We start from the raw sequence: 16,213 nt of genomic DNA on the forward strand, positions 1-16,213 counted from the left end.
ATTTTAGCAAATAAACAAGTTGTCCGATTTGAGGAGAATCTTTAGATCTTACTACTTCAAACTGCTTTTTCAACTGCCGTCCTGCGTTAGTTCGATTATATGTATTATTTTTTGCCAGTTTAATTTCATTAAAGATCATGATTTTTTTTAACAGAAAAAGATACAGGACAATCCATTTTTTTGTCGGTTGCGTGTACTAACGTGATTTTTTGTACACGTGATCCTTCATACGCAGAGCATTGTTTTCCATTCGGTATCGTTCCTTTTTCGTAGTATCGATATCTTTTCCTTGATGGCAATAATATATTCGCTTTCCAAGCAATATATAAGGGTGTCCACTGTACGGGATTGGTAGTCGATCGTTTGCACCACAAAATTCCCAGCATGGTTTTGGTAAATTCTTTGAGGAATTCAAAATGTCACTAAGTGAAACTAAACAGAATAAATCAAAACAATAAACAAGATTGTTGGATGCGATCTATGCTGATTCCCACTCCTATACTCACTGACATACCTACGCGTCAATATGTAGTAACTTTATTTCAATCTTATGCACATAACACTTACAAAAAAAAAGTTATTTATTAAAGCTTACCATCTTGAAAAATCTTTTGATTTCTCAGTGATGCGATACTTTATAATCGTGTCTTCTTCGTATGTTAGTATAGCATCTGACAATGAATTGTAGCTCATAAACTGGAAAACATCTAAATAAAATAAAAAATTAAATCTGACCTAAATTATTTTTGAATTATGGAATGAGTAACTAAAAAATCGCACAATCGTAAATAAGACCAAACAACGGGTTGTTTTTTTTTTGATATCAAAGACAATCAGTGGTGGCATTCCGCATTCCAATGATGTTCATTCTATAATTCAAATCATGTCATGTAAAAATAATGTAATGTTTGCGGGTTATTAGGCATATCGTAACCATCGTGATCATACGTAAACATTTGAATACATTTTAGTATTCCTTTTATTATTTTTTTAGTATCAGTAATTTTTCACTACGTTGGAAAAAACGCAATGTCAAAGACTTTGGAGCTAAGTATGTGTTCTAAATTTATTTCTAAAGTTATTCACAGAAATCAGCGCTGAATATTTTTAATAATTCAACTTGCTTAATTATTATAAATATCAAAATTTGATATTTATAATAATTAAGCAAGTTGAATTATTGCAGTCAAAAAAAGAAACAAATAAATTACTTTAATCAACTTGATGCATAAATCATAATTTTCATTTTATCATCAAATTTAATAAATATGGCATTTGCTTATATTCCTGGTCTTCAAACTAACTTTTTTTCTTGAATCTGACTTTTTACAATGTTTACCTACCTACTTGCTCGTTGTGAGACTAATTTAAATTCATCTTTGAATCTCAATGTTGATGTTGGCAATCATGTCACCTTAATAGTCACATCCTTGGGCTGCTCAATAGAGCTCAGGTGTTTCTAAATCTGCAAGTATTAAAGCTCAAAATTTTTGCAATTCGTGACTGGTATCATGTCTTTGATTCAGTGCTCAATCTCTACTCATTCAATCTTAGAAAGCTCTGAATGCAGTTTGATCTATGTAAAACTTTCTCATTTTTCTTCAATATCTCCATTCTTCCTATCACAGTACATCTTACAACAACCTTACATTTAAAAAATCACAGAAGAAGATGAAACTCCTTCATTGCAACAATAAATGTGCTCCTTTTGTAATTTTAATATACAAGCTGGCATGGGTTTTCTTATTCCTTCTCGCTAATTCTATGTTAATCTTCACTTTTCTCAGTGATTTTCTTCTCATTGAGCTGTTGCTATTCTAAATTGTAATCTAACTTCCATCTTCCATCTCAAACAACTCTCCTGAAAACAAATATCTCTTTAAAGGCAACAAAGAAACTAAAAGTGCTGCAAATAAATTGCAAGCACTCCTTTTAACACATAATCATTCTATCCCTGATAAGTTTTTTTTATAATAAATACTCAAACTAATGACCTTGTTCAGCTAATAAATTGTTTGTTTGTATTAGTTCAGTTAGTTAATATCGCTATCCAGCACCTTTACAAATTTGTTAACTATTAGAGAAAGCCTTATCTTGAATCTGTTAGTAAATATAATCTTTACGTTTCAAATCATTTTGCTACAAAAAGTCCATAAAATACCAATGCATAAAATGATCAAACAATCTTCCTTCTCAGTTAAAATCAATTGACTCAATTGCTAACTTTAAAAACTAACTTTTTAACTATTTGTTAAAAATATACTATTATATATATGCTATAATAACTGTTGTTATATATTATTCTGATTGTTATTATTATAATTACTATTGTTACAATTATTATTGTTATTACTATTGTTATCTTCATTGTAATGTGGTAGGTTTTTACAAGAGATTTTATTTACGTCTGCTAATTGTTAAAATATGTATAACTTGAATCTAAATTTTTAGTAATGGCAAGTTTCCTACATTTTCTTTTTCTTAAAATTTAATAAAATCTTATATCTAAAAATTCATTAATGATAATTTCAGTACAGCTATTCCCTACTCCAGTTTTTATGCTTTCTCAGAAAAATCACATAGTATTGTCATAAACACACACACACACACACACACACACACACACACACACACACACACACACACACACACATGTATATTTATACATATAATGCATACAATATAAAATACATAATATAAACTTATATTATTATATATATAATAATATATAAACATATATATTAAGCTTTCATATAAATAACTCTTATGTAAAAATTATGCATATATAATTATGAGCCTAATTTATATATAATTAAAGTTATATATATATATATATATATATATATATATACATATATATATATATATATATATATATATATATATATATATATATATATATATATATAAATATATATATTTATTTATATATATATGTATATAAATATATATATTTATTATATATAATTATGAGCTTAATTTATAGATAATAAAAATTATGAGCTTAAACTTACCTTTTAGAAATATTACATCCATGAATGACTAAAGTAAACCAATGTGAATGTAATAAACTAAATGAAATAAAGACAACGTAAATATGCACTTGAAATAACAAATCAAATTATGCACGTGTGTTGTTGCGGCAAAAAATTTAGATATTGTTCGACAAAATACTGCATATAAAAATAATCGTTGCGAGTGGGATATGATCAAGACACAACCAAATGGTCGAGGAATAACTAAGATTATCATCATGTAATTACATTATGCTATACAATATTTTTCGCTAACTGGTTCCCTGTTTCAGTATATTCCCATAACATATGAAATACTAAAATAGGCTTTCAAATAGCTATGTATTAAAATGCTACTAAAACAAACTTACATTTTGCAAAGACTACTTACAACTCTTATCAGGAAATAAAAATAAAGGTTTGTAATTTTATATGTATTAAGGATTTGAGAAAAAATTTATTATTAGCGCTAGCTATCAGTTCTTTGTCTTTTTTAAAACTCTTTTACCTGATCTTTTCTTACAGAATCTGTAATTTCTTTTTGTAAATTAATATAAAAAATATTAATGACAATTCGAGATCCATATTTAATTCCCCATTCTTGGTGATTCTCGCATGTAAAATCAACACTGCTATAATAAATCTTAAAAATTTGTTCTGCAAAACTTTTGATTGATAAAGAATAACTGCAGTGTTTGATTAGAATAGGAGAAATAATATCTAGAATACTAAAAAGATGACAAATAAAATCAGACAAAGATTGACTTGGACATATAATTCCACCTCTGGATAATATGAGAAGTTTGTTTGGTTAAAGTAAAATATTCACATGTTGACCAAATTTCAATCCAATTTGCAATTTCTCTATAAAATGTGGGTTTTTTATCTCCTTTTACAGCAGCATTGCCTAGCTGATTGGATGTATTAAACATCTGCTTTAAATTAAGTGTGACAAATAACTTATGAAACAATGATAAAAATTGTACTGCATCATTTCTTTCAGAAAAATAACTTAGTATCGCAGCTGTAGTTGTTTCATCAAGAATTGCTAATGCAAGATTAAGATCTTGTTTATTGTTTCCAGGATGAGATTAATTTTCCTTGCTTTATTCAAGTTTCCATTTAATAATTGGCCTTTTTCATAAACTTTATGAAATAAATCCCAAGTAATAAAACCAGCTGAAACTTCAACTTTGTCTCTGAAGAAATCAAACGAAAAAGAAGGAAAAACAAATTTTTTTCCATTCAACAAGTTATTTCTAACATTTTTTATTAAATGGATTATACAATACAATAGATATGTTTTTAAAAATCCATTATAAGCTGGATGATAAATAAATAGTTTTCCATCTCCAGTATAGGATTTATGTAACTCTAAAAATGCATTAACATTGGTAGAATGATTGTCTGTAACAATAGCTCTTACTTTAAAACCTGATTGGTGCAATGAGGTAATGTACTCATCAATTTCTTTTTTCAACCATGATCCTGTTGTGCAAACTTCAGGTGATGATCTCACAACATAAGGAATAGCTTTTTGAAGCCCTACAATCATAAAAACAACAACACCTTTATAAAGATTACTTTCTGAATCTTCACCAATATATTTCCCACTTTGATATTGGGCTGCTTTTTGCAGATAAATTTGATCCACAAGAAGCACACAATCACATGATACACAATGTTTTGTAATGAAACTGTTAAAGCTTTATACGCATTTATATCACCACTTTGGATTTTTTAAGTAAACTAAAAGATGGTAAAGGTAGTTGTTCTAACAATAACTTATAAGACTGTGCTGAAGTGTGACGTAAAATTAGTGCATAACGTATAATGGATGCAGAATATGGAGGTCTGCCTTGAGGAGAATAGTATCTAATTTCATTTAACTCTGTCAAAATTGAATTCATACCACTGGCTTTATTTCTAATATAGACAGGAAAATTTTCTAACATACTACAGTTTGTTAATTTGCAATTATGACCACTACGAAACCATTCAGGTAAAGAAATATGATAGCCTTTATATGAGAATGAAACATAAAGATCTTTATTTACAGTTATTGACTCAAAAATAGTTGATATGCCTGGTTTTTCATCAAAACATAGTTTATAATAAACAACACTATCATGAATTTTTTTAAACGTAAAGCCCGGCGGAGAATGTTGTTCTGTCAAAGAATTAAGATTAATTGTTTTATCAACACTTTGAAAATCTTCAAAATCATCTTTTCCTAAATATCTCAAAGTTGGTTCTTTTTAGGGCAACTTTGGAACCCTTAGAGCCGACGATCCACTTATTTCATTGGTTTGAATAGTTGGAACTGGAAGAAGATTCCGTTTCAAGGTGCATCTTTTACCTTAATTAATAAATTTGTCATCAAAATGATTCACACAAATAGCTTAATATTTTGATGGAACCCAATCTTTTCTATTAATAAAGTATATCCATCGTTCTCGCAAATTCATATTCTTCAGGAAAATGAAATGTTGACTTTTTTGGACCATAAAAGTAACCAGTTTTACAGTTTGTAACAACACATTTATTAACCATTTTATTACTAAAACGAATCAAAAAAATGTGAGTTATTTTTAAATATAAATTCACTTACATTTATTATTGGAATTATCTCCACTTAAATAAAATCGCATAAAAAAGCAGTTTTACTATATACAATAATAATAATAATACACTGTCTGTGTGTCTTTTTCATTATTCCACTCTCTAATGGAATATAATGAAACAGGCAATCAGTCAGAATACATTCTCATATTAATCAGCTCAGAATACATTACATATTAAATGACTATAAAAGCATAAACCAATGCATGCAAGCAAATATTTATATAGTAATTGTTACAATATTATAATTCAATATTTTACTCAACACCGTATGTATAATATTCACTGATAAATATATTGTTAATGTTGTTGTTGTTAGTAAAACCTTTCATACATAATTTAAAATTTAAAAATAAGCCGTAAAAAAACTGGCCTCTTAATTTTTTACGGAAAATGCAACAAATCAGGCCGTATAATAACAGTAGGCCATGGCCCAATATGATTTCTCCATTATAAATTAAAAAAAAAATGTTGTCGAAAGGTTGAAGTAATAGCCTTATCGTCTTTAAGTTTCTTACTGTTTATATTGTATATTTTATATTATTTAAAACGAGAAACATAGGCTTTTATTCTTTCAATATTTTTGTATAAAGAGCTTTGTTAAAATTTATTTTATTGTATTATCAGAAAAAAAAAACTTCTGAGGGTTGGAAAAAGTAAAAAAGTATTTAAAAATTAAATTATTTAATCCATAAAACTGTTTATAGATTTAAAGGAACAGGAAATAACTTCTAAAGATAATTTTCAGGCTTTTTCTCTTTCTTTCTGGAAAAGTCGCTGTAGTATTTATTATATGAGCTACGAGTTTTCGTCTTGATAGCTACAGAATGCAGGATCTTTCACAATATAAACAACTTTACTTCCTATCATGACTACTTATTTAGAACACAGAACAAGATCATAATGATTTACTATTTGTTCAGAGGCTCATTAAGCTTCTGAAGACTACTGTTAGCTTTAGTCTATTTATTCTATTTAATTTCATCACATTAATAAACGTACAGTTAGGTATGACATACATTAAAACATCTAAGCATATAGTATATGTATATACGTGTATGCATAGGCAGTGTTAGTAATGCTTAAGTATTTAGCGCAAAAATTGATCGATAGCTAATTTTTTCATTAGTTATTTTCATTCGACACATCGGAAAATTACTTGTTGCTATGAAGCCGGAATGCACATTGTCGCAGAAGGAAGCTTTGTTCAATAAGCTGTTTGAGCAACACAGGGAAGCTAGATTTTGTGAGATCTTTGAAACCGTTTTGAATAAAATGTTTGTTTAGGATGCCACGCTATTTATTTTTCACTGTCCTGAATACGCCGACATCAAGTGGCTGTAGCACGCGAGATGCATGAACCAATTGCTTAGAAATAATAATACTCTTTTGCTTAATGAGTTAGTGTCAGTTTGCATGGCCGTCTAGAAAAAGGACTTTATAATTTATTAAAATGATTATAATGTAAATAGGAAAATAATATTAAAAACTCTAATAAAGTTTTTTTACTATGTATCAACATACATATACCCTCTAAAAAATGAAGCGTTGATTTGATGTTGATCAACGTTGATTTTGTGTTGACATTCGCGATCAACGGTGGTCAACTATAAATGGATGTTGTAGCAACGGCAATGTTATCAACAGCAAATCAACGTTTATTGACAAACACTGAGCGCTCGTTGATTTTCTGTTGACAAAAAACAAATTTATTGAGCCGTTTACTAACAGTAATTTGCTGAACAAACACCATGTTCTGCTGGGGTTTTTTTTTGTTATTTTTGGTGGTAATAAAACGTTTGTTCAAATTTTAATTATATTACGGTATGAAATGAATATAAACTTTATTGAAAAATATATATTTTATTAAGTAATTATATTTTCAGTTCTTGAATAAAGATTATCCTAATGAAATTAGGGTAGTTTTTTAACTATTTAAGGATAATAAAACATCGTAATATAAAATTTTTTAAAATTTAACATGCAAAAGTCTCAATTTAGCAGCAATTTGGCTTATTAATGCATATTATAATAACATTACTATTATCATAGCAAATTAGTAATGTTTATGACTGCAAGTATTTACCTGATAAATTCTGACTGCAAACTTAAATCATATAGTACAAAATGCAATTTAAATTGGTTTTTTCTGTATAAGAATAATAATTCGTTTTTTTTTTCTTTTGTGATGTAATAAGATAAAGATAATAATGCCTAAACGTGACAGAAGCCTATACATGAGAGAATTTATGAAAGAAAACGAGATACTGAAAAAAGAATAAAATATCTTCTTGAAGAGTGCAATATTGTTGGTAGAGGAAATTGCATGCATCTAGATTCAGACATTCAAAAGATTTTTGAAATTTCTGAAGATATGCACAGTAATGTAGTTTCTGAAGATGTGCACAGCGATATATTGATGTTTTCAATCACTTCGCTTGAAAATAAATTTTGTTTAAGTAAAGTTGAATCTAATTATGTTGATGTTGACAACATTGCAGTTGAAAATAGTTTCTGCAGTAGTATTGATACTCTAACTTCAACAAAAGATTTTTTATATGAGTGGTCATTAAAATACTGTATAAAAGATGATGCTTTAAATGCACTTTTATTTTACTTAAATAAATTTCCATCTATACCAAAATGCAGGCAGACATTACAAAAATCTCTTTAAAAAGTTAATGTTTTATATGTCAGTGGAGGCAATTATATATATCTTCGAGTTGAAAGTGCAATTGATCATTATATATCAACAATTGGAAATAAGGAAAAGCTTGATATAATTGTAAGTATTGATGGTGCACCTATGTACAATAGTAAAAAGACTTCCATTTGGCCTACACTAATTACAATTAACAGAAAAGGACCATATGCTGTTGCAATTTGGTATGGTCAGGGAAAACCAAACAATTTGGATGAGTACTTTAAAGATTTTATTCTTGAAATGAAAAAATTGCAAATTAATGGATATAAACAGCTGCAGGTGACTATTAAAGCTTTTGTTTGTGATGCGCCTGCAAGAGCATTTGTTTAATGCATTATAGGGCATAGTGGCTACTATAGCTGTGAAAGATGTATGGCAGTTGGCACACAAGAACATGGTCACCATGTTCTTGTGTGCCAACTGCCATACATCTTTCACTATGCCCTATAATGCATTAAACAAATGCTCTTGCAGGCGCATCACAAACAAAAGCTTTAATAGTCACCTGCAGCTGTTTATATCCATTAATTTGCAATTTTACACCATTGGTGTAAGATTATTGGAAACAACTGCTTTACTTCGTACTGACATGGCTTTTAAAAATAATTTGTATAAAGAAGAAGGTCATCAACTTGAGAGTCTTTCTCTGCTTGTTCAGTTAAATTTCCCAATGGTAACTGGATTCCCATTGGACTATATGTACCTTATATGTCTCGGGGTAGTTAAAAAACTTCTAATAAACTGGTGTAAAGGTCCCTGATGTATTATAATAAGTCAATCTGTTAAAGACAGTATTTCAAATGAACTCATAAATTTACGAAGTTATACACCATCCAATTTTTAACGTAGACCACGCTCTTTAAATGAACTTGAGAAGTGGAAAGCAACAGAGTTTCGATTCTTTCTGCTTTATGCTGGACCTGTTGTTTTAAAAGGAAAAATAAATAAAACTAACTGTCTTATTTATTTCTCTTTCAATTGCTATGCACATACTGCTTTCAGATAAAATGGTGAAAAATGAATTGTTAGTGGCATATGCTAAACAGTTGCTTATATGGTTCGTTAGAGAAGTACAAATTTTGTATGGGGAGATCCTTGTAACATACAATACTTATAGCATGATTCATTTAGCTGATGATTGTGTTAACTTTGGTGATAGTCTTGATCATCTATCAGCTTTTCCTTTTGAAAACTTTTTGGGTCAAATTAAAAAAATGGTGCGAAAATCACATCAGACTGTTGCCTAAATACTGAATCAACTAGATGAGAGAAAAAAGGTTTATTTTAGGAGAAGAGGTTTGGTAGATCTTGTAAAATGCTAGGCACTAAATCCTCATTCAGCTTGAAAGTTTTTTCCTGATTGTTTTGAAACATCTTATTTAGACGTTTGTTATGAAAATTCATTAGCCAACCTAAAAACAATTTTTCTGAAGAAAAAAAAGAACTTTTGAAAAAAGGCTTGATGATACCTGTTCAAAAAGGTGATTATGCTTTTTTTCTACTTAAGCATTGTGGTATTGCTTATGATCACTGATTTCTTGAATTAAAAACACAAATTTTGATTATACTTGCAGACCATCAATTTTTAAAGAATGTCTTTGCATGTGTCATTTTGTAAAATTTGTTATAAATTTGTCAAATATATAGTTCATTGAATAATTTTAAAGTGAGTTTAATGCATTTTAATTTAAATTTTTTTTTTGTGAAACAAATACCTGGTATGTTTATAGAAATAATAAAATATTTACGCTGGTGTTTTACATTAATAAATTTAAAAAGCCTTTTACAAAGTTCATTGTTTTAATCTCTAATGTATTTTTAATTTTATTTTGTAACTTATATAAGATTGTTTAGAATTAAATTGCACCAGAATATTGAAATGTCATTTGTCATTGTTGAATTTTTAAATGGAAAAATTAAAGAAGTGGAAGTGATTGCTAAAAGTTGGATGAAAAATGATGGGAAATGCTTCTGGCCGCCATTTAAAAGTTCTGCTGTAATTCGTAAAGCTGTCACTACCTTGCAGGCTCCAACCTCTGATTGGAAGATATACCCAGCTAGGATTTTATACACTACAGGTTTGCATATTACTATAAAAAAATGTAAAATAATTGAATTAGATACTGAACTGTATGTTTTGACCAGGGCACTGGAGAGGATAAACATGTGCTGGTGCAAATTTATTTTGCGCCCCCTTTTACAATATGGCTATTCTCTCATTTAATATCACTTATTTTAAATCCAATATTCCAACAGGCATTTGTTTAAATTACACTTTCTGAAGGTCTTTAGAATGTTTAAAGAAGATTTCCAATGATTAAAAAAAGTTTTTTTAATTTTTATTTTGGACTCCTTAAAAAAAAAAGTTTTTTTTAACAATTTTTTTAATTTTTTTTAAAACTTTTTTTAAAAACTAAAAAATTCATTAATTTTCATGGGTTTTTCATTAAAATTCATTAATTTTTATGCAGTGCACCAACTGTACCCCGTTCTCATAGCTTGCTTTTGCCGCAAACATTTCAATTACATTTTCATTAGGTATTGATAAATGATTTTACGTACATAGATTTGTGTTTAGATTTTTATGAAGAAGCTCGGTCATGCTTAGAAAAAGCAGCAGATACTTCAAATATTGAAACTGACACTGAAGAGAAAAAAGGGACAAAGCGAAAGTAAATTTTACTAAAATTATTTTTTAATAAATAAAAAATTTTGCAATAAAGAATTACAGAAATCATGCACTTTTTTTTGTTTAAAAAGTAAAGTTTATATTAAAGGAGAATGACGGCGATGAAATTCTGTGAAAGTGATGAAGATAATGTGGTTGGTGATGAAGAACTATATGGAAGACATTATTTTGATAGTTCAAATAGCCAAAGAACATCTAACATGATTTCAAATATAGCAGGTTAACTATTTTTGTAAAAGTAAAATAACGGTTTGTTAAAATAAACATGCTTATTTTTTTACTGAATTATAGATGTTTTTAAATCAATATCAACTCCCCATTTACACAGTGAAATAGCCAGCTTTTCAGTTGCTGATAATAACATTGATTTCTCGAAAGAAACTAATCTATCTCAAGGAAAAATGATGTTGTCTTCAAATATGTTGGTAAAAAAAAAGTCCTAATGTTGCTTTTGTTCTAATTAAAATCTGTGTGCGTGTGCAGTAAAAAAATTAATAGAAATCAGAACTATATGTTATAGAATATAATTTTGTTGACAAATATTTTATAAATATATGTTTGTTGACAAGTTTAAATAAAAATCACTATATGTTTAAAAATTTTGTTTAATTTTTGTATGTATAATTTATCTATACCTAGGTAGAAAATGGCTTTAAAAATTGTGTTTTAAATAAAGAGGATAGCAGAGAAACACATTTGTCTTGCCAGGGTAAATTTAATTTTTAAGAATGTACATTTCAACATGTTAATCAAAGTTTTATTTATTTTTTCCATTTAGGTAATTTTTCATGGGTAATTTTTTACAAAATATTTTACATAAATAATAATAAATATTATTTATTTTACTACATTTTTTTTTTAAGATTTTCAAAAAGTTGCATTGAGTTGGATGGCAAAAATAGATAAAAAGGTACTACTGTTGCTTTTTATTTTAATATCAAGGATTACATAAGGCCCCCACAAATTTTCAAAATTTTGAATCAAATCAGAAAAGTGATTTGAGAAGCAATTTTAAAAATCCATATATTGAAATCAAGATAATTTCATTCTTATAGAATAAACATAATATGTATTCTGTAAAATATTATCATAAGAGATAATATTTTTTTATGGCAATGAATAATTACTATACTGCAATTTATAAAGTAAGGTCTTATAATAGAAGGGGGAAGGGGAGCAGTAAATACCTGCTCTAAGTCTCCAATCTCATACAGTGACATCTTATTTAAAAAAAGATTAGTTTAAAAATTGTTCTTTTTTAAGATTCAAGACTCAATTCAATTTGCAAATATACAGTATAATTGATTCGATATTCTATTCACTGTTTAAATTTTGGATTTAGAGGGGCTTTGCATTTGGTGTGTAATGTTAAAAATAATTAATTCAAGATTTTTTTACATTTTGTAGATAGATAAGTTATTTCTACAGCAGTCTACATCAACAGTGAGCGCTAGTTCTTTATCTACAGAGCCCATTTTTGAAAGATGCCTAACAAAATCTGATGTGGGTTTACTAGAAGAAAAAGTCAAGGCTAGCAATGTTTTTAAAAGTAGAGTGGTGAGTTGCTACTGATAACAACTCAATTGTTATGAAATGAAAGTTAACAATATGAGTTTTAATGTTATATTATTATTTGTTATTTTTAAAAATAAAACATAAGGGTTCATTCGCAAATAAAGTCACGCATTACAACTGTTTATACCCCCTCCTTCCCCCCTTTGTCAGAAAGTGTCACAAATGATCAAATTTATTCTCCTTGTCATGTCACGTAATTTTTGAGTGTTTTTATTAAATAATTATTTATTTTAAAATGTAGTAAAAATAGTTTTTAATTTTATTTTATGCAGTTTTTAAAATTAATTGTGACGTCACAAATTGTTTGGCCTCTTCCCACTCAAAGTGAAACAAAATCAATGACCGCTTTTCCCCCAAATGTTTGACGTATTTTGCGAACGACCCTTAAGTATTTTTTATTTTTTTAATAATAGATGAATTCTCTTAGTCGTTGTGGAGGTAATACTCCATATAAATCGGCTTTTGCTATTGGAAAGTTGTTGATGAGCGAGGACGCTGGGGCCTGTTTTAATGTCTCTGGTGGTTCATTGAAGATAAGTTTTAAAACATACACCCTGTATCATATGATAGTGGGTAAGAATGGTTTTATGCATTTTTTTAGGTTGTTTTTTTTTACAGGAAATATATTTTGTTTATCCCACTCAGTCATTTATGTAACTATTTGCTATAACTTCTGCAGTTTGATTTTTTTCAAATTTGATTTGAATTTTTGATTTAGATGCGATTACACGACAGCATCATGATGCAAAAATTTGCGAATGTCATTCAGGCATTTCAGAATTTTTAAGGCAATGAGGAACACAACTCAATCAAAAAGTTTTAAAAATAAACAATGCTGCAAACGCTAAATAAATTGTTTGAAAATATAAATTTTGTGTTAAATTCAATAAAAAACTTTCTTACTCAACGCAATGTCTACTTTCTTTCATTATTCTTTTGAGTTAGCTTTGAATTGCTCTATCAATAAATTTTTTGCTAAATCCATTATTTACAGCCTATTTTTTACAAAACAAATAAAGATTTGAGCAATATGTATAAATTGTATATATAAATATTTTATATATATACATATATACATACATACATATATATATATATATATATATATATATATATATATATATATATATATATATATATATATATATATATATATATATATATAAATTATAAATTAGTAGAAAATCACTTAACGAAAATTTTTTTCATTTAACACTGTATTTCATCAATAAAAAGACTCATCAGAAATATTGGGTTTTTTTTTTATCGATGAGAGCATTTCTGATGAAACACAGTGTTAAATGAAAAAAATTTGTTTGATGAAACACAGTGTTAAAATGTAAAAAAAATTTAGTTGATGAAACACAGTGTTAAATGTAAAAAAATTTTGTTAAGTGATTTCCTACTAATTTATAATTGCTCTGTTGCTCTGATCCTTTAAGAACATTGAGCACTCTATTTTGTAGAATAGATTTTAAAGTTGTTTAAATATGAATAAATGTTTGTTGATTAAACGTTGAAAAGCAACACTCGATCAACGTTTTTTGTAAACACCAAATCAACGTTGATAAGTGGCTAACATTTTGGACAAAAAATCAATATGGAATCAATGTTGACGAGAAACATTGAATCAACATCAAATCAACGCCTCATTTTTAAGCGGGTACTATGTTAAGTACTTCAACATTTAAAAAAAAAATGTAAAATAAAAACAAAACAAACTCCATAAACTAGAGCTAAACATTAACAGTTAAAAAATAACAAACATCGTTATATCACTATTAGTCGAAAACTTATGCAACTTTTAAATCACAAAATTTAAGATTTTTTTTTGTATGACTTTTAAGGTTTTTAGCGATTTAATGTTTTTAAGAATCGCATTAACGTTTCCGTTCTTTTACAAAAGTAACAATAAACAAGACCGTTATTATTCGAAACTAAGAATACCAATAAAAACTATAGCTAATGGAATTTTAATGATTAGAAAACAACCCACCTTTGACATAATAAATCTGTGACCGTTTTTTTTTTAATTTTATTTATTGGTAATACAAAAAGGGCTTTCCAGAACAATAAACCAATTTTAAAAATTAAATTTCAGTCTTGAAAATTGACGAGTTGAGTCATGAAAATTGACAAGTGCTAAAAAAATTTTTTAGCACTTGTCAATGTAACTTTTTGATGGGAGGCATATTTTTTATGTGATCAACGCTTATTATTTAAAAATATGCACACTATTAGGGTAATATAATGGTATAATTGGTTTTGTTATTAGTTCAAAATAACGTTACTTTCAAAACATTTAGGATATAAATTGACCTTAATTTTTGAATCAAATTATCTCTAAAAATAAAAATCTCAAAAAAAAATTTATGGTACTGTTGTTACTCAACGCGGTTAATGCATGTACTGGAAAATACACGAATTTTGCGTTTTTATAAAAAGGTTATGTTTCGCTGCATTTTTTTAACCCGAATAATTTTTAGAAAAAAAAGTTTTTTTTTCTCCTAGCGCTTTAGTTTGTTTAAAGTCAAACAAAGTTAAATTTTTTTTTAATTACTCAAGTTTAGTTATAAAATTTTGCTTTATAGTTGATGGACCATATTTTGGTATAAAATAGTGCTGCTCTCAATGAAGATAAAACATTAAACTGAGAAAACAACTTTTTCAAACAAGTTTTAAGTTATATGTTTAATTTCTAACCAGTCATATGTCTGCAAGCATATTAAAGGTCGAAAAAAATTAGTTATTTCAAGTTTAAAATCTTTTTTTTCCATTTTATATAAAAGTTTTTATTAGTATGACTGTGAAGAACACACAAATTGACATAAGACTAGTTAGACTTTTAAAGTTAAACCTCTTAAGGTTTATTTAAAAGTCTAAGCTCAAAATTTAAACATTACTGTGATGTGAGCCATCCCTATTTTATAATGCCATAAAACTATTTAACTAAAATTCCGGTCTTTAAATTATCATAGATTAATACGTATTTTTTATTTGAATATATATATTTTTTATTTTTTTGTAGAAAATATATATACATATTTTCATACTCCATCGCAAAAGATATGTTAAGTTTTAAACAATATATATATAGATATTATTTAAACTTAACATATCTTTTAAAACTTAACATATCGTATTGTTCAAAAACAAATGTTGCAGACCGGAAAAAAAATATGTTTGATATCACCGAGAACAAACAAGACAAAAAAGTTTGAGAACTTGCATTAACGGCGTTGAGTAAGCTGTGGTTCTAATTTTTGCAACAAACAAACAAAAAGTTATTGTATTTTAAGTCATCGATTGAACGATGGAAGAATAAACACCTTAAACTATTTTGTCGGCACAAAACCTCAGATCTTTTTTCTTTAGCTGTGTTTTATCGATAATCGATATTGCTCAGATATTGAAGTGCCAAACTATGTATTATTTTTTTTTAAATTTATTAAGGTGCCCCAAGAAGTCCTTACGGTCTTATTACAGAGCACCTGTGATGAGCATTTAATTAGAAGCTCACTCCTCCTTTCAAATCGAAGTCATGAAACTTGCCCGGAGGTAGGCTTTGAACCATGGATCCATTGTTTCCGAAGCAAGTGCGCTACGCCT

General features: G+C 27.7%; 1 protein-coding gene across 2 annotated transcripts; it reads left to right on the forward strand.

Annotated features, from left to right (window-relative positions):
* The first annotated feature begins 899 nt into the window (after window positions 1–899).
* Window positions 900–13,511, forward strand: LOC136076769 (uncharacterized). Of its 2 annotated transcripts, XM_065790215.1 has the most exons (11): window positions 900–1,051; window positions 3,022–3,432; window positions 10,195–10,418; window positions 10,919–11,012; window positions 11,118–11,248; window positions 11,321–11,454; window positions 11,669–11,738; window positions 11,893–11,939; window positions 12,437–12,586; window positions 13,018–13,177; window positions 13,323–13,511. In XM_065790215.1, exons 3-11 carry the CDS (start codon window positions 10,220–10,222, stop codon window positions 13,397–13,399), a joined length of 1,062 nt encoding a protein of 353 aa, XP_065646287.1. In that variant the 5' UTR covers window positions 900–1,051; window positions 3,022–3,432; window positions 10,195–10,219; the 3' UTR covers window positions 13,400–13,511. The 2 variants fall into 2 exon arrangements, with proteins under 2 accessions (XP_065646287.1, XP_065646288.1); XM_065790216.1 differs by lacking the exon at window positions 13,323–13,511 and having other exon boundaries at window positions 13,032–13,174.
* The last annotated feature ends 2,702 nt before the right edge of the window (window positions 13,512–16,213 follow it).

The sequence above is a fragment of the Hydra vulgaris genome, chromosome 02 (genome assembly GCF_038396675.1).
Source record: "Hydra vulgaris chromosome 02, alternate assembly HydraT2T_AEP".
Classification (NCBI taxonomy): domain Eukaryota; kingdom Metazoa; phylum Cnidaria; class Hydrozoa; order Anthoathecata; family Hydridae; genus Hydra; species Hydra vulgaris.

What these genes read in the sequence shown, in the direction of transcription:
- LOC136076769 (XM_065790215.1), top strand. Translation starts at nt 10,220, where the DNA reads ATGTCATTTGTCATTGTTGAATTTTTAAATGGAAAAATTAAAGAAGTG. An exon ending in AAAAAAGGGACAAAGCGAAA is followed by an intron (nt 11,013 to 11,117) that starts GTAAATTTTACT and finishes TTTATATTAAAG; the next exon opens with GAGAATGACGGCGATGAAAT. An exon ending in TGGCAAAAATAGATAAAAAG is followed by an intron (nt 11,940 to 12,436) that starts GTACTACTGTTG and finishes TACATTTTGTAG; the next exon opens with ATAGATAAGTTATTTCTACA.